At 53.1% G+C, this 18,748-nt stretch overlaps 1 protein-coding gene across 10 annotated transcripts in view; it reads right to left on the bottom strand.

Annotated features, from left to right (window-relative positions):
• Positions 1 to 18,748, bottom strand: part of PPP2R5C (protein phosphatase 2 regulatory subunit B'gamma) — a 124,493-nt gene that overhangs the window by 32,593 nt on the left and 73,152 nt on the right. For all 10 annotated transcript variants that reach the window (XM_090265586.1, XM_090265585.1, XM_090265589.1 and 7 more), the window contains 3 exons: positions 1,850 to 1,960; positions 898 to 990; positions 684 to 814 (listed from right to left, as the gene is read on the bottom strand). In XM_090265586.1, the coding sequence (XP_090121712.1) occupies positions 684 to 814; positions 898 to 990; positions 1,850 to 1,960 (335 nt within the window). The remainder of the gene's footprint in view (positions 1 to 683; positions 815 to 897; positions 991 to 1,849; positions 1,961 to 18,748) is intronic.

The raw sequence follows: 18,748 nt of genomic DNA on the forward strand, positions 1-18,748 counted from the left end.
CCAAGGGCCCCGCCCAGGACATAGCACCTGTTCCCCAAAGGGCACCCATCGACGTGCGACTCGGAGGTGGTGGCAGAGACAAAGGGATGTCAGAGGGATGCTGAGACTGGGAGGGGAGGCCGGCATCAAGGGGTCAAGGTGAACACCACACCTGGGACATTAGGGAACCTTCCCCGGTGAGCTGCGGGGCCGCGCCCTCCCCCACGTACTCTGCGGCCAGTCCCCGGCCTGTGTCCCCGTGGGCCTGCAGGCCTAGGCGCAGCTGTGACCACTGAAAGCTGCCTGGCCTCCATGTGCTGCCCCCAACAGGGTGCACAGGGAGTCTCCAAACCTCGAACGTTAAGTCTCAGGTCTGAGATTTCCTCAAGATTCACTCCTGCCTTCCCTGAGGGGCCACGGGGAAGAGCAAGGGCGCTGCAGGAGGAAGAAGGAGCCGGCTCTGACAGATCGCCCCCCTGCATTCCAGAGGGAGCCGCTGGCTTTCGTAAAAACTGCAGCAAGGGAGGTCTGTGGTGAGGTGTGGGAGCGGGCCATGGGGACGGGGACGGGCCAGCCCCAGCCCTGCAGGGACGCGGGTGCAGACCAGGGCCACCTGGTCACTTGTCAAAGGAAAGAGGGTGTGGGGAGAAGTACGAAAACGAGCATCACCATGCGAAAAGAGAAATGTCACCACACTGACTTACCTATAAAATATATTATTTATCTGTTTTCTGATGTAAGCTCTTAAGCCTAAGAATTTTCCGTAGATTCTGTGAAGGGTAGTTTTAAGAAAATCTCTCTCTCGAGGATCTTCACTGTCAAAGAGCTCTAAAAGCTTCAAGAAGAAAAAGACACTTAGTGACTTGAGATTGTCTCTGTCAATTAGGGCTTTTGTAGTTTCAACTAATTTGTACCTACCTGCAATACAAACTTCTGATCAATATATTTCTTCGCTATATTAGGTTGGAAATCTGGAGATTCTAAAAATCTTAAGAAAAATTCATAAACGAGCTAGGAGGGAAAAAAAAACTGAGTCAAAAAATATGGTATTTTATTAAATGAAGATTAAACATACACCATGAGCTGAATCTTTGTCTGCAAATACTAGCCTTAAGAAGCCATATATCTACAGACTCAAGGCCAACTTATGTGGCCTAATTTAACTGTAATTGACGACAGTAATTGTGTCACTTGGCTAAGAACCACAGACTATCTCCGTAAAGGGCATTTAAACAAAATGATTTCCATGCTGATGTCACCAACGCTTTAAATTACGCTGCCTGGAGACCAGTGCATAATAGCCACAAGCCAGGCTACAACCAAAGTCTGAGTGGGACTGCAGCCTGTCAGCTCCCCGTGTCCTGGCAGAGGCAGGGGGACAGGGAGCTGGGACGGGTCAGCGAGCAGGCACCCGATGCCGTGAGAGGGAGCGCTCTGCCCTCCTTTTCTGTCTGGTCCCCTCCCGGCTCCCTCCCGGGTTCTCCGCGCTCCCCATCTCCCCTCCTAGGACTACCCAGATCTCCCAACTGAGCTTTGGGGCACAGAACAGGTGCACACTAAACCTAAGTACCCCAAACTGGGAGATGTCTGTGTGAGTCCTCCAGGCCATCAGCAAAGTGGTTGTTCCCATAAAAAGCATGGGGACAACTTCGTATCTCTGTTGTTGAGATACAGCATCCACTCAGTCTGTTGCAACACTTCCACGTACACACACGTGTGCCAGGCCTATGCTGCTAGTGACCAGAGGTCCGCCTGCAATCAGCTGGGGGGGGGGGGGCGGGCCTTGGGCTGCTGCACCTGAGTAAGGAAGACCCCACGAACACACGCACTTAACCACCGCCTGTTTCTGGCGCAGTCCCAAGTTCAGTACCTGTAGGTGAGGCCAGGCTGCTTCTAACGTTGGTTCGTCTTCCTCTGGGTCAAATTCCGCTCCCGTAGGATTGGAGGAAGGTGGCAATGTTCGAAACATGTTAACTGCAAACTAAAATCCACATATTCTATAATTATAACCAGGACATTAAAAATACTCACAAAGAACATTTTTGAAAGATCTTAAATAATTCTAATGAGAGCCGATTCCAGTGGTTATCTATCTCAAAATTCAGAAGCAGCCCTGGCGGATGTGGCTCAGTTGGTCGGTGTCCTCCCGCAAAGCAAAAGGTCGCCAGTTCGATTCCCGGTCTGGGCACAGGCCTAGGTTGTGGGTTTGGTCCCTGCTCTGGGCGTGTACGAGTGGCAACGGATCAATGCTTCTCTATCACATCAATCTTCCTCCCTGTCTTTCTCCCTCCCTGCCCCCATTTCTCTCTAAAAACAAACAAAAAATCAGCAGCAGTGAGGGCCCCCAATAAAACAGCAGCAGGAACACGGCTGTGGACTGGCGACCACTAAGGTCGCCCTTGGCTTTGAGCTGTCAGTTTTCACAAACAGCACCTACAGGTGCCGACGGGCAGTGAGGGCATCGGAGGCCTTTGTTACATCCCGCAAGTGCAGGAGCAAGAAGGATGCTCCCAGTCTGGTGAGAAGGGGGCGAGATCACCAAGGGAGGGACAGAGACCAAGAGCTGAGAACGGCGGTGAATGGCAACTGCCACTCGGTGCTGGGGTGTCCGGTGCGACTCGCCACAGACGCCGCTGCAGCCAACAGTGATGGCAACAGTCCGGACGGGGGGCTTCCGAGCACGCGGCGAGGGGACCCTTCCCAGAGACAGGCTGCATGCTGGCAGAAAGGACTGTCCCAGGACAGCGTGGCTGTGCGCCCGGGACCGGACACTCAGGGGTTCTTGCAGCGCGTTTGGGCTCACAAAGAAATGACTTGGGAAGAAGACATTTCTCTGGAGTTCGGGTGATTCCCTCCCAGGACTCCTAACCCTTTTCTCAGATCCCCGTCTTTACATTGCCCTTCACCAGCCCCCGTCGCAGGCTCCGTTTATTTTCAACTTCATAAAAATCAATGTGTTTTACCACAGAGGTTTTCTACATTAAGTCTAGGGTTCTTTGGAGCACAGGTACATTTTAAAAAATCCTCACCCGAGGACATGCTTATTAATTTTAAAGAGAAGGAAGAGAGGGAGAGAGAGGGAGAGAGACCTCGGTCAGCTGCCTCTTGTACACGCACCAACCAGGGACTGAATTAGCAATTTTGGCATGTGCCCTGACCAGGAATCGAACCTGCAACCTTTTGGTCTACGGGACAATGCTCCAACTGAGCCACACTGGCCAGGGAAAGCCCAGGTACATTTTAATGTCCAAATGGTTAATGTGAAAACTTAGCTTTCTAAATAAAGCACAGCATAACTGATAGATTTGTGATACAAACAAAAAAAGTTCGCTTTTTCTATACGGTCAGCTTTTTCTGTAACTGAGTCTAACCCTACCATGTGCCAGTGACGGACTTAGGTTCTTACAGGTGATCAGAAAGAGCCCCTGTCCCATGACCCCCCAAAGCACAAAACCGAAACACTTGACGTAAAAGACAGGCTCCGACTCCATAACAACCACCAGAACCCATCTGTGGAGGAGCGTCCAGGACGTGCCGAGTTTTCGTCCCGTCTTTGCTGTTATTGATACTGAGCTCCAAAGCTTAGTATCATTTGTATGAAGAAAACTGTCCCCTCTTTACGTCATCCGCTGTAACAGCCCAGCACCAAGTCTGCTCTGCGTCACCCAGAGGATGGTGGACGCAGAGTAACTACACTGGGGTGCAGGAATGAAGGAATGAAGAAAATGCCTGGAAATCCAGGAATGAGTGGTTAAAAACACTTGCAATAAAAACACGAGGATGTTCCTAAGACACGAGGATGTTCCTAAGACACAGCAGGAAGAAAGAGGAGCTGGAGCCTGTGCACAGGTTGTGTGTCCAGGTGTGAGAAGGGCTTCCCAGACAACGGGCAATGAGTGAACAGAGGTGGTGACAGGCGTTGCCAGGCGGATGGCACGTCCTCGGGTACCGGCCACCAGGGGACTCGTCTGGGCACCCTGGTCCCGAAGCCCAGACAAGACAACAAGGAGCCGCGGGCAGCACACTCCCGCCCCCGCCCCCGGGAAAGGCCGCGCCCTGGGCGGACGCCACTGTCACAGGCACAGAGCTCTCTGTCCTTGCAGGGCCACGCAAGTGAAGAGAGAGAGTCGCAGGCTGTTGCCTTCGTGGGGAGTGTGGCATTCATGATCTGGGGTTTTCTAGCCTCAAAGCCAAATGATCAGGGGGCTCCAAGAGAGTCACCCAGGGACTGGGGGCTCCTTCAGGAGATGGAGGTGGGCGTTGGTGACGGCAGCCGCAGGCTCGGTGTCCCTGGTGGCGAAGGTGTCTGTGAACACACACTACCTGCCTCTCTGGGAGCCTTCAGAAGCAGATGTGCCAGAGCACCTGGAGGGGAACATGCAGGTGGGGGCTGGAGCAGTGGGGGTGCCCAGGACCTGTCAAAGAAGCAGACAGCTCACCCAGATGGGGACTAGAGACCTGGAGAAAAGGGGAGACGGCAGCCCCCCTCAAAGGGTCTCCCGAGCACAGGTATCCCACGCAGAAGGCCCACCCCGTGGGCCCACGCCCAGGCCGCACACAGCAAACACAGAGCGGCCGCAACCCCCGCCTTGCCCACTGCAGGCCCCTCACATGCCAGACCGCCCACAGGAGGGGGACACACGGGCTCTGAGTCTGAAGTTAAAGTGTCAAACTAGGTGGGACAGCTATAACCAGAGATGAAAAAAAAGGGGCAGGAAAGATGTCACAGATCACGGCTCGAGACGGTGGATGAAAAATCAAATGCAGCCTAGTGAAAGGCTAGTCTCAGAGTGCCCCGGTGCTCAGTCCGGCAGCACCGCGAGGGTCGCTGTGAAGGCAGTTAGTAGCGGTTAACACCCACAATTAGCTGACCCTAAGGAGACTGCCCTCGAGATGGGGGTGAGCCTCAGCCAGTCAGCGGAAAAGCCTCGGAGCGACGCTGCGGTCGCCGAGGAGGAAGGAGCCCACGCGGTCAGCGGTCGGCCCTGCCCTAGTGCAGCCCGCACCTGCCCCATGGGGTTCGCCGGACCCAGTCGCCTCCGCAGGCCTAAGGGGTCCCCGAGCCGCCCCGTCCACCTCCCGGACTCCGCCAGCGCCGACGCAGCAGGGGCGGGCTTCTCCGGGCAGCCAAGCGCGGCTCTGGGGCTCTGGTTTCATGGCGAGGCCCCCGCTCGTCCCAGCACCGGCAGCTCCCCCAGGTCCTCGATACTGAGCCCGGAGGCTGCAAGGGGACGTGGCCACGCTGCTTCGTCCCCTTTTCTGTGTCCTTGAAGGACCATCACCCTAGATCCAGAAGTTTTATTATTCACCAACTCCACTTCTGAAAGTTACTTACTTTAGGCGATAACCAAGCATTTTCTCCCTTTTTATTACACTTATTGGGGCGACACTGGTTAACGAAATCACACAGGTCCCAGGTGCACAAACCACTCTCGCGCTGTACCCCCACCCCCTTCCCTGCCACATGGCACGGCCTTAACTTAATGCCCGTGACCAGCAAGGGGAACAGAGGGGCAGGCGCACCGGAGGCCGCCTCGGGCTATTCCCGGGTTTCGGTCCCAGCGACGGTCCCCAGCACAGCAGCTCAGGGCGCTGCGAGGTCCGTGTGCTCGGAGGGAGCGTGCTGCCCAGACGCTTGGTGTTCAGTCTGAGAGGAAGAGTCACCTTTGTCAGCATCACGCCACGGAAGCCGGGGGAACCCGTGCCTCCCTTCGGTGTGGGAGTCGGAGGCGCGCTGCGGTCACACAGGCCCCCGACCGCGCCCCGTGCAGTGCCCCGATGCGAGCGCTCCCGGGGCTGGGACGCGGCTCGAGCCAGGCCACACAGAGAGCGGCACGGCCCCCTCTCACCCGGGGCAGGACCCTCGGCTGAAAATTCTGCCCAAGCCTCGGTCTCCTCACCTGTTGAAGGAGGGTTAAGTCCTCTTTGCACCGGGCACAGGGGAAGGGGAAAAGCCCCGCATGGAGAATATCCACGTGGGTGCACACCTATGGTTCGCGGGCCGCCGTGGTGGCGTGGACTGGCCTCTGTAATACTAGGATGCACCGGCTTGTACAGCTTTCGTGACATTTCCACTTTCAGTACTTAAAATCGGCCCGCCAACGTGCTAGATTTATGGAATCACGCGGAAACCAAAACGGCCCAGGAAGCCACATCATGGAAAACTCTCACGACGCTGCAACAGCCTGCAGCCTTTCTACAGACCTGCAGTCACTCCCGAGGAAGAGGTAATGAAATACTCATGCTGGGTGCCACTGCAGCACAGGGGACACGTGAGCACGTGAGGGTTCAGATATGAAGGGATTCACTCCAAAGAACTACTCCGATAATCTGATTTCAGAGATGACGAGGAAGGAAGGGTTGACTGCTCAGTTCCTTGTTCAAAACCGTAAGGGCTATTCTACGATGGTACTGACGCTGTTTCATCCGCCTGCACTGGATTTATAAAGGTGAGTCCACCGAAGGCCACACTGCGGTTCCTCCAGGGACCCTTCCTCCTGCAGCGGAAATCCTGGGCTCCGAGTCAGGCTGCTAAGAGACACATTTTGGGGAGGAGGGGCTGTGGAAGCCCATCTACATTTCTTTCTAAATAGAAAACTGTATTTGCCTGTAAATAATATAATGTGCAGTATGTGGAAAAACTAACTGAGGCAACAGACAGACCACCCCAGCTGGGCCACAGAAACAAAACCCAACAAAAACCCAAAACCCAAACCTAATGGCCACCCCGTCCGCTAACAAGCAACATGGAAACATAACTGACAGGAAGACCCCAGGTCGCAGCCATGAAAATGACCAAGGGACACACTGCTAGTTACTGGCTGCAGCGGCAAGAGCGTGCAGACCCTAGCGGAGGACGCTGAAGGGTTCGTTCGCCACTTGCCAGGGTTGGGAGGAGGTCCTGGTACCAGAATGCCACTTCTCCGCAGGGCAGTTCACACACTGAACGCGATCTTAAACATAATTCTCCCTGGGTTTTTGATGAACTCGATGGATGTAATTAAAATGCAGGTGGATAATGGAAGTCCCAGGAGCAATCTTAAAGAGCGAGACTGTCCCTTTCCTAGTTGTCACGTTAGCCCACCTCTGCTTTACAGGCAGAGCTCGGGCGTCACGTGGAGACACGCGCCACAACTCACCAACTGCCGTCTCTCTAGCACCTGCTGCAGGGCCGCGCCCACGAGGACCCGTGCTGCCAGTCACCTTCGTAACTGCAACTCCAAGTAAGTACGACAGCTGGGCCCTCAGCCATAGTGGCTCTAACGGGGCGTGTCCCGAGCCCCATCCTCACCGGACCCGATTTTAAGCTCGTCGGTCAGGCTGTGCATCTTCTTCACATTTGTCTGATATCAACGGCGACTGGGCGGTTCTCGGGTTAACGTCCTTCCCCAGCACCACCTCCCAGGCCTCACACCGTCTGGCACGGACGGGCACCCAGTGGAGGCGAAGGAGGGCGCCCCTTCCATAGCACCATTGCCACTACCTCTAAGGCAAGAGCCTCAGAGAACGCGGTTTACCTCCAAACAGACGCTGGAACGTGACATTTAAGAAAAGAGTATAGTTCAATTCTTATTTTGAAAAGCTTATTTTTATAATCACTCAAACGTATTCTTAAGTAAGTTAAAGATATTGTGGAAATAAAAAAATTACTTACAAAGAGGAGCAATAATTTGTAAACAGAGCTGTTCCTTGAATAATGTCATTTTGTTTAACATCATTTCATTAAAACGTTTTTGAGAAAAGAAATCATTTCCTGTCTGAGGCCCCTGTCCGCGGCGTGTGTCCGGTGTCCCCGTGCCTGCCTGGGCTCTCTCCGGGGCTCTGGGTTCCTCCCCCATCACAGAGCCGCGCACGGGTGGGGAACGGCGTGTGTCCGGTGCCCCCGTGCCTGCCTGGGCTCTCTCCGGGGCTCTGGGTCCCTCCCCAATCACAGAGCTGCGCACGGGCAGGGAATGGCGTGTCTACTCTCCGGTGCAATGGGCGGGCACCCAGGGCGGTCTCACCAGGCACCCTGAGCCGCCGGGAGAGGCTCCAGCCACCTGTGACCCTGAACCAGAGTCAGCAGGTTAGAAAATCATTCCCTTGTTTTTACTCATCTTTCTTAGATGTCTGTATAGCTCACATTTACTTCAACGTTTAAAATTAGAAATGTTTTACGTCTTCACTTGGAAATCTGGTGCTATTTCTGAGGCCAGAAATATGCCGTCGGAACAACCCCTGCTCACATCCGGGTTAGTCCAGCGCAACGCTGGTGTCACCAGACTGCGCTGTTTCACTTAAAGTCAGTTTCCAAGGACCCATTGGTGATGTTAAGTGAGGACTTACTGTACTTATAATTCAAGTTAATTAGTGTTCTTTAAAAGGTAACACTGGATTTGGAAGTTTCTCTTAAATGACTTACTTTAGGCCAAAATTTAGTTACGCATAATTCTGAATCATGTATATTCCACAATATTTTATTATGAAAAATACCAATCAAAAGTCTATAATCTTATGCCCTGGCTGGTGTGGCTCAGTTGGTTGGAGCATCATCCCCTAGACCAGTGGTTCTCAACCTTCCTGATGCCGCGACTCTTTAATACTTTACCCCAACCACCCCCAACCATAACTAAAGCATGGTGATGAATCACAGAAACAATCTGTAATTATATATGTGTTTTCCGATGGTCTTAGGTGACCCTGTGAAAGGGTCGTTCGACCCCCAAAGGGGTCGCGACCCACAGGTTGAGAACTGCTGGCTTAGACCAAAAGGTTCAATTCCCAGCCAGGGCACATATCTAAGGTGGGGGTCTGATCCCCGGTCCGGGTGCGCACAGAAGGCAACAACGGATGTTTTCTTCTCTCTCTCCCTTCCTCTGTTTCTAAAAGCAATGAAAAAATGTCCTTGGATGAGGATTAAAAAAAAAGTCTAATCTTATAGGAAATAGCTGTGTAGTCACCAGCAAGATTTTAAATTTACACTCTAAAATATTTGCTTTATCATGTATTCTAATTTTTTTTTGCAGTAAAATGTGAGAAAGTTTAGGAATGCTTCAGAATAGCAAACCTATATATTTTGTAGCCTACGGGATGTAACTAAACTGAAAGGGAAGCCTCAGAGCCCAAGTCCTGAATCATGTGTGTGCCGCCGACCATTTCCATGCCATGTCTCTGAGCACCAGCAGACACACACGTTATGGAATTACAAATCATACAAATGACCTGTGATCGTACCCCTTTTTAGAATCACTGCTGGCTAGAATTGTGTTGATTATTTATTACGGATGAAGCAGGGACTTACACTTAGGGTAACAGGAATGGGATTTACCCACCTTCCTGCAAATAAGCTGGGAAAATACAGGGAATGACAGCTTTGAAGACACTGGCCCTGGGTCAGCAGAGGACAGAGGCCCTGCATCCTGGGAAGCAGCGCGGTGAGCCTGACAGCTGCCCGGGTGCCTGCCCAGGTAGGGTTTCCGGGCTGCAGCGCAGGGAGAGAGAACCAGGGGGGCCCAGCAGACAGCGGCGGTGAGAACGGCGAGGCTGAGGCCCAGAGAGAGGGGAGCTGCAGGGCAAGCGCGCTGAGCCCGGGTCGAGGGATGCATCTGTGTGAGGAGGCCCCTGGGGGCTGGGAGAAGGACCACCTGAGAAGATGACAGAGACTAGCACCCACGCAGGGCAGCAGCACAGCCTGTTCAGCCGTGGAGATAATTTGCCATAGAACTTCCATGTCTCTTGTCCTTCTTAACACACTTTTTTTAAAAAAAAGATTTTATTTGTTTATTCTTAGAGAGATGGGAAGGAAGGGAGAAAGAGGGAGAGAAACATTGATGTGTGAGAGAGACACTGATTAGTTGCCTCTTGTCCCCAACTGGGGACCTGGGCCACAACCCAGGCATGTGCCCTGACTGGGAATCGAACCAGTGACCTTTGGGTTTGCAGGCTGCCACTCAGGCCACTGAGCCACAGCAGCCAGGGCCCTAACACATCTTAAAAGCAAGAACTAAAAGGATCAAACCACTGGCAAGTAACTTAACTTCATCCCAACACAAATCTCAAGAATATTAACAGAAATATTAAGGAGATAGCACTCAACAAGACAAAATTCAGTGTCAGATAAGAAATTAGCAGACATCAAGAGGCGGGAAAATACTGTTTACAATGAAAGAAAAACCCATCAGCTGAACTGCCCTGGAGCTGACCCAGTGTTAGAATTAGCAGTCAGTACTCTACGCGTCCACAAAGGCAGGTGGGGACAGGAAGACCTGAAAGACTAACAAACTCCTGGGGATTCAAGCCACAACCTGGGAAGCGAGACTTCTACTGGGCGGGGACTAACCCCAGAGAAGCACCACACAGAGGCCGGTGGCCTTGCAGATGGCAAAGGAGACTGCCCACTGGAACAAAGAAAGAAAAAAAGACCGGAAAAGAGAAGACAACCCGACAAAACCGCATGCATACGAGACCGGAGTCTCTGCGGGGCAGGGGAGGAGGCAGGAAGCGTTTAAAGAGATAACCAAATACGCCTCCAAATTAGATGAAAACTACACATGAACTCCAAACACAAGAAAAAGAGGGAAGCCATACCAAGGCACATCATAATCACATTGCTTAAAAATAAATAAAAAAAACCCAAAGTAGCCTGAAGGGAATGAAGATATACTGAGTGCGGCAGACTTCTCACTGAACGGTGCCCACAAGGCAGCAGCGGAGCAAGGCTTGCGAAGTTTCGGGAAGTATAAAAGGTTTTAAATTACTTAAATCTCTTTAAAAGACATTTAAAACTAAAAAATAACGCACGGTGGGGTCTATAACGTAGGAAGCAGGGAACTGTGTGTCGGCGGCGGGGGAGGCCCAGAGGGAAGAAACGGGAGAGCGCTGTCGCCAGCCGCTCGCATTCTACGGGAAATGGTACGTCCTCGCTGGAGGGGAGGCTGAGATAAGGTCAAGACACAGCCTAGAAAAGCTAAACAAATAATCGAGGTCAGACGCTAACAGGTAAAAAGCCAACCAAGGAGATAAAATGGAGTCACAAGAAGTGACAGCACAAGAGAAAAGGGAACAGAGAGCAGAGGGGACAGAGAAAACACCGCACAGCAGACGAGGTTTCGGCCCGACACACCGCCCCTCACACTGGAAGCACGTGGCTGTGCTGCCCGACCCGGTGGCCTCTGTGGCCCGCCCGCATGAACGAAAAACAGGGCCCGGCCGAGGAGTGCAGAAGGGCCGCAGCACACGCACCGGCCCGGTGAGCGCTGGAGCGCCCGTGTCAGCAGCAGACAAAGTAGACGCCGAGGCAAGTGACCCCACCAGGGACAAGGAGGATCGTGTGATAGTGACGAAGGAGTCAGCTCACCTGAGAAATAACACTAACACGTGTAAACCAAACGACAGGAAGTACAACCTGACAGAACTTCAAGAAAAGACAATGACTAACTAGAAACAGAAAATAAACAGCCCCCATTACGACAGAACCCGAAAATGAAGAAAGACCCATGTAGGATCTGAATGCTGAAAACTATAAAACAAAGAACCACGGACTGAAAGGGTGAGTATTGTTAGGCCATTAAGCTATCAGTTTTCTCCAAATCTACACATGCAATGCAATCCAGTCAAAGCCCCTGAAGGAGATTTTGCTGGTTCTACAATTTACATGGAGAGTTAAAATAACTAGAAGGGCCACACAATTCTGGAGAAGAGGGAAGGACGCCAACATCTTCTCTGAAGCGACCACAGTGACGACAGTAAGGTGTTGGGGAGCAGACCCCTGGGTCAATGGGACGGAAAAGATGTGCCAACATGGCCCAGCGACGGTGGAGACAGGTGCGAAGGCAGGTCAGCGGAGAGCGGTTAGTCCTTTCAACAAACGGCTCCCTGCAAACAGAGCGCCTGGACCCCCGCACACCAAGAAACGGACCTCCACGCGGACCACAGGCCTAAACGTAAAGTGCAAAACTGTAACACGTCTAGGAGACGGCCTCTGTAAACTTGGGTCAGGCCAAGACTTCTTAGCTGTGAAGCCAAAAGCGCTATCTGTGAAGGAAACAAATCATAAGCTTGGCTTCCTTTAAATTCAGTTAAATTAAAAACTCTGTAAAAGACGCTGTTGAAGTAAAAAGCCAAGCCACAGATGGAGGAAATATTTGCAAATCACATAACTGGGAAAACAACTTTTATACAGAGAATGTAAAGAAGTCTCGATCAAGCTCAGTAACGAGAAAACAACCCAATGAAAAAACGGGCAAAGGACTGGAACAGCCCCCTTCCCAAGGAAGACCTACCAATGGCAAATAAGCACAGGACCCAACGCTCACCATCACACTGATCGGGAAACGCACATTAAAGCCAAACCAAGGCTGAAGGGCTGAGGCCCCGACGAGGCCGTGGGGTCCACAGAGCCCGCGCTGCCGGCAGGGGCGCAGAAACAGGACGCCCGCCCCCTGAGCCAGTGGGGAGCGTCTCACCGTCGGACACACGCTTACGACGCGGCCCAGCCATCCCACGCCTACGTGTCTGCCCGAGTTCCATAGAAACCTAGGTCCAAAATTTGTACCTGAAGATTAATAGCAGTTTTATTGACAAAAATTTGAAGCAAACAAATTATCCCTCAACTGGGCAATGGATAAACCGGGGTACTTTGGTAAAATGAAACGCTACTAAGCAACTGAAAGGCACAAACTACTGCCCGGGCTGGTGTGGCCCCAGTGGACCCAAGGGCTGCGGGTTCAAGTCCCAGCCAAGGCATAGGCCTAGGCTGTGGGCTTGGTCCCCGGCTGGGGCGTGTATGACCGACTGATGTCTCTCTCCCTTTCTCTCTCCCTTCTCCCCTCTCTCTAGAGAGACCAAACTATTACTATATCAACAACATGGATGGCTCTCTAACACATTATGCCAAGTGACAGAAGCCAGGCTCAAAGGCTACATGCTATATGACTCCATTTACATGGCATTCTGGAAAAGACAAGATAGCAGAACTGGAGGACGGACGGTCGCGGCGGGGCAAATGGGGAAGGGGAGGGCCTGGCTACGAAGGAGAAGCGGAGCGCGCTGTTTCTGGAGTGCGGTGACGGCGCTCTATCTTGACTGCGGTGCTGGTTACAGGACTATGTGTATTTATCAGATCTCAGAGAACTGTTCACTGAAAAGTGACTTGTGCTGTATGGGAATTAAACATCAATTTTTAAAAATGTTATGGGAAGATATTTACTAGGCATTAGTTCCTAAACCTTCTTGGTTCACAATGCCCTTAACTGTCTCAGGAGTATTTACTTATTTATTTATTTTGCAGGGGAGGGGGCAGAGAGAGAGAAACACTGATTTGTTGTTCCACTTACTGATGCATCGTGGGCTGAGCCCTGTCCGTGCCCCGACCGGGGATCCGACCCGCAGCCTTGGCAAACCAGGATGACGCTCTAACCGGCCGAGCTGCCAGGCCGGAGCCAGGAATTTCCTCCCCGTGCCCCTAGACCAAAGGAAACAGCCATCGACTTAGAGCGTTAGATGGCCCCCGTCTGCTGAGGTATAACTGATACAGAACTTATTGTACATGTTTGAAGTGTACAATTTGATACACTGAACATAGGCACACATCCGTTACCATCATACAATCAAGGTAATGACCACATCCGTCATCTCCAAAAGTTTCTTAGTAGCTTTCTGACAAAAACTAACCCACGTAAGTCGGTTGGCTGGGTGTAGACAGAATTGGTGGTGGTGGTGGTGGGGGGGATGGAGCAAAGAACGTTTTACTTCCTACTTTTTGGTATTTACTTCACTTATTATAAAACAAGCATGCACTGCTTTTATAATTAAGAAATACCCAACAATATAAAGGTAAACTCTTCTGAAATAAGAAGAGCAATCTCCGAGAAACGGCTCACCACTAGTTGAAGCCGAAAGACCGCTGCCCGGTCTCCAACAGCCGCTGCAGGCTGTCACCGCCATGGGCGCCCCGGCGAGAGGGACAGCCGGGTGAGAAGGGGATGCGCGACCTGAATGGCACCTGACGGGGTGTGCGGCCGTCCGGGGCGGCCTTGGCTAACACACCGCCCTCTGCCACCCCAAGCGCTCTCCCCTCTCCCGCCCCGCAGAGCGGGGCCTGCGCGCCAGAGCACACCGCAAACACTAGGTGTGAAAACGCAGGCGAGCGCCCACGTGGGTCCTAAGTGAAACACGTGACAGCCACAGTGGGGCGGTCTAGGCGTGAAGCCCCTCAGGGACCGGCATGCCCACCCCCTTAGCACGACCCGGGGACGTGGCGGCAAGCACAGAGCAGACTCAACACGATGGACTCGTCTTCCTGGGGAACCTGGCACGCGTGAGCGCGGCGAGAACAGCACTGCAGCCAGGCTCCATACGGGCGGGCGAGGCCGGAGAGGCCACTGTGCGCGTCCGGCACGTCCTGCCATCCGCCAGCCAGCTCCTGCTCTGGCCTTCAGGCTACAGTCACCTGTGGCTGCGAGGACTAGTCTTCCTCTTTTTAAAAAATCGCAGTTACAGTTAACACTCAGTATTACTTTATATTAGTTTCAGGTACACGATTTATGAAGTGCCCCCCCCCCACCAATACCTCTGGCACCTGTCTGGTGGGACAACATTACTGACTGCACTCCCATGCGGCCCTCTGCACCCCGTGACTGTTCGGTGGCTGCCGATGTGGGGTTTTTCACCCCTTCACCCTCTCCACTCAGACCCCCTACTCCCTTCCCTCTGGCAACCCTCGGTCTGTTCCCCGTGTCTGAGTCTGGTCCTATTTTGTTGTTTATTTTGGTCATTGAATTGCACATATGAGTGACATCACACGGTGTTTGTCTTTCTGACTTTCCTCACTATTAGCATCACACTCTCCAGACCCGCCCACGCTGCTGCAGAACAGTGACACTGCACGTCTCAATGCCATCGTGGGCAGCAAACTGCAGGGCTGGGTACAAGCAGGCTTACAGCTGTGAGTACGTGAAACACAGCGTGGGCCCCTGCACTATTATTTATTGATTATTGTATTCTCCATCCAAGTAACTGTGAAGCTGCTTTCTGCCCACCCTGTGCGTCGAGGGCACACTTCCTGAGCCTACGAAAGGCAGCGGGCTAACCTCAGCGGAAGGTGTGCGAGAGCACTCAGGTCCGTCTCCCGAGCGGGGCTGGGGGTCGGGCCTAGGGAGCCAGGGAGAGCCGCCCCGGGCCCAGGCAAGGGCTCTGATCGCAGGGGAGGGCGGCTATTCTGAACGTTGCCCAGAACAGTGATTCTGCAGCTCCTGGCGTGTTTTCAAAATGCCCCTTATGTTTAAGGTTTTATTTTAGAGAGAGGGGAAGGGAGGGAGACCGAGAGGGGAACCTCGGTGAGGGACAGAAACATTAGCTGGTTGCTTCTCACACGCCCCCCAACCGGGGACAGAACCCGCAACCCAGGCCTGTGCCCTGACCAGGAACGGAACTGGCGACCTACCCACTGAGTCTCACCGGTCAGGGCGCGCTTCCGGATGCTCAGGACAAGCTGGAGAACAGGTACGATGGCCTAGCTAAGCAGCGTTCAGGTGACGCTGATGCTGATGCCTGGCCTTTGAGCGGCACTCTTTGGCCCCTTCAAACTCCTAAGCATTACTAAGGGCCCCAAAGAGCTTTTGTTTGTGAGAGTTTTATCTACCAGTACTGACCCTATGGGAAATTAAACCACAGAAATTTAAAAAATATTAATTCATTAAAAATAAACCTATTATGTCTTAATATAAATAACATTTATAAAAAATAACTAATTTTTCACAACTAATGTTAGTTATTTCATAAAAGAACTCATATTAAATAAAAACATTTCCCAAAACAAAAACAACTCAATGAGAAGAGTGTCATTATTTTACATTTTTGCAAATCCCTTTAATTTCTGGCTTCGTAGAAAACAGCTGGTTTCTCATGCCTGCGTCTACGTTCACAACGTTGGCTGGCTGAAGCCTAGAAGGGAAGTCAGTCTCCGAGGGAAGTCGCTGAAGAGGGAGGGTAACGGACGGCCCCTGCGGGTAAGCGCGGGCTCCTTGGATGCTCCAGCAAACCCCACGAGGGCGTCTATGAAGGGCCGCTGCACACGGGGTCCCCGACCTCAGCGACCAGGGTCCCGCCCGCACCCCCAGGGTCCAGCGCTGCTTCTCGCCTGGAAGGGCTCTCCGGCCCACGAGTGGCTTTGTGGCATCACCGCCGCTCCTCCGGAAGACACCGGCCGCCGGGTGATGCAGCTGTCCCATGGGCCTCCTCCGTCAGACGTCCCCCGGGGCCCATTCATCGCGTCGCACAGGCTGCGGCACCGAGAAGCAGGAGTTCGCACCGGCGGATACAGACTTTCCAAAATTCAAATTTTCACTTGAAAGCTTGAATCGATGATGGACAACAAACACTGTCAGTTATTTTCCTTAAAGTGACAGTCTCCTTTCATTTTCTGAGAAAATGCTGCTCATTATTCGAGTCTGAATAAGCAGTTTGTTGGTCAGGCATCCCTCAGGGAAAACCGGTGTCTGGTGGAAGAAGTGGCTCTGCTGTTACTTGATTTCCTTCAGACTTAACTGTGAGAAACCCCAGTGCCCGAGCAGCAGACTGACCAGGCAACCTAACGGACAACACCCCCAACGCAGAGCGGACGGCGGGCTGTATCTGAACACGGCCTGAATGAAGCGGTGATGGCGCTGACGTAACTCAGGCCCCGAACCCAGATGGAGGAGTTTCCCCCGTGGGTGCCGATCCTTTTCATTGTCATCTCCCTGGACCTGAGCTTTTAGTTTATTTTTATTTTTGTTTTTATCCTCCCGGAGGACATGCTTACGGACTTTAGAGAGCGGGGAGTGAGGGAGAGACAGGGAGAGAAGCACCGGCAGGAGAGGGGAGCGCCGATCGGCCGCCTCCTGTGCGCGCCCTGACTGGGGACCGAACACGCAGCCTTCCGGCTTACGGGACGAGGCTTCAACCAAACGGGCCGCACTGGCCGGGGCTGAACCTAAGATTTTTACAATTGGAAAATGAAAGGGTCAGGCCAGATGGTCTGTAAGGTTCTGTTAGGTTTTAGGGCTAGTCTGTCATGTATAAAAATACACAGCCAGGGGGCAATGCCATTCCAAACCCGTGCTTCACCGCCTCACACCGAGCAGGACGGCTGTCACCTAAAAGACAGACACAGCAACAAGTGTAGGTCAGGACGCGGAGACCCTGGAATCCTCCCGGACTGCTGGCGGGAATGTGAACTGGTGCAGCCACTTTGGAAACCAGTCTGGCAGTTGTTCAAAAGGTCAGACGCGGAGTTAAATGTGACCCAGCAGTTCTCCTTGGTAAACAACCAGGAGAAACGAAAACACACCCGCACACAAAGGTCTGCAGACCAGTGCCCACAGCAGGTACCCAAAACCGCCAAGGAGCAGAAACAGCCCAACCGTTCATCCGCGGACGGACGGACAACACCAGGCGGTGTATCTCCGTGTCACGGGGTATGATCACACTCAGCTTTAAGGGGCAGTCTGACACACGCGGCAACATGGGCAAACTCTGAAGACGTGAAGGCCACGTGCTGTTTGATCCCACAGACATGCGATGTCCAGGCGGGGCAGGTCCGCAGACACCGAGGGGACGAGTGCCTCCGCCAGTGGCATCAATGGATATGGGGCTTCTTTCAGGGGCTGACAGCGGCGTAAGTAATGTGCGACTGTGGCTGCACCACCCTGTGACTATACTGAAAATGAATGATTGTACATTTTAAATGGGCGAATTGTATGGTATGTGAGCTTTGGATTCCTCAAAGCAAGTAGAAATTAATGTCTAAAAATACTATGACAACACACACACACACACACACACACGCACGCACGCGCCCACCAGGCAGCCCTTCGAGCAGGCCCGCACGCGCTGCTTCAGGGGCCAGCACCCCAGGGCACCCGCGGTGCTGCGGGGAAGGGCCCTCCGTCGGACGCTCAGTTCTGGGCCCCTCACCGCACCCCGCCTTCTTTCACCCACGCCCTCTGTTCACAGAACAAAACCCCAAACCCGGTCTGCCCCTGCCCTTCATTCCAGCCCCAAAGCTCCAGACGGACTCGAGGGCAGGGAAAGGCACGCTGCCCCGCACGTCCTCTGGTCAGAGCAGGGAGGGAAGACCACCTGTCCCCGTTCTCCCAGGGACACGGGAAAGCACCGCACGAGCAAGTGTCCCGTGAGACAGTCCAACCCATCACGTACAAGGCTTCTCTCCGCACGCTGCTCCCACCACGCGGGCTCCTGGCGTCCTGCGTCTGGGTCCCTTCCTTCACAGAGTTTCCAGGACCTCAAGTGACACACTGCCGGCTGGCTCGCTGGAGGCCTGGCCTCCGTGCAGAGGAGAGCTCTGGGCAGGCAGAAATCAGCCCACTGCTCTATTTTCTCACCTAAAAGGTGCCCGGCCCACGGCGGACGCTTGCTAAGTGCCTGCAAGTGTGTGAGAGGGCCAAGTGTCCAACTTCAGGGTCGGGAACACAGGCAAAGACGGCAGGAAGGGGACCTAGTTAGGACAGAATTCTTCACGGGGTGAGGAGAAGTGGTGATTAAATCTAAAGAAGTCTTGGGGAGGATGAGAATAAAAAATAAGCAGTAAAAGATTATTTTTAAAAATTAAGAAAATGTAAAAAGTCCTCAGAGCTTCAGTAGTCCAAGTGGCTCTGGTGACGTGCACGGCCATGCGGAACGCAGGGGAGGGCTGACTCGGGCTGGCAGGCCCACACCTGGGGCAAGAGCAGGCGCTTGATCCAAACCTGCCCCCCAAGTCTTGGTCTCTGCAGACTCTCCCCTCTGGGTG

This window comes from Furipterus horrens, unplaced genomic scaffold (assembly GCF_987537825.1).
Source record: "Furipterus horrens unplaced genomic scaffold, mFurHor1.1.pri manual_scaffold_21, whole genome shotgun sequence".
Taxonomy (NCBI): Eukaryota; Metazoa; Chordata; class Mammalia; order Chiroptera; family Furipteridae; genus Furipterus; species Furipterus horrens.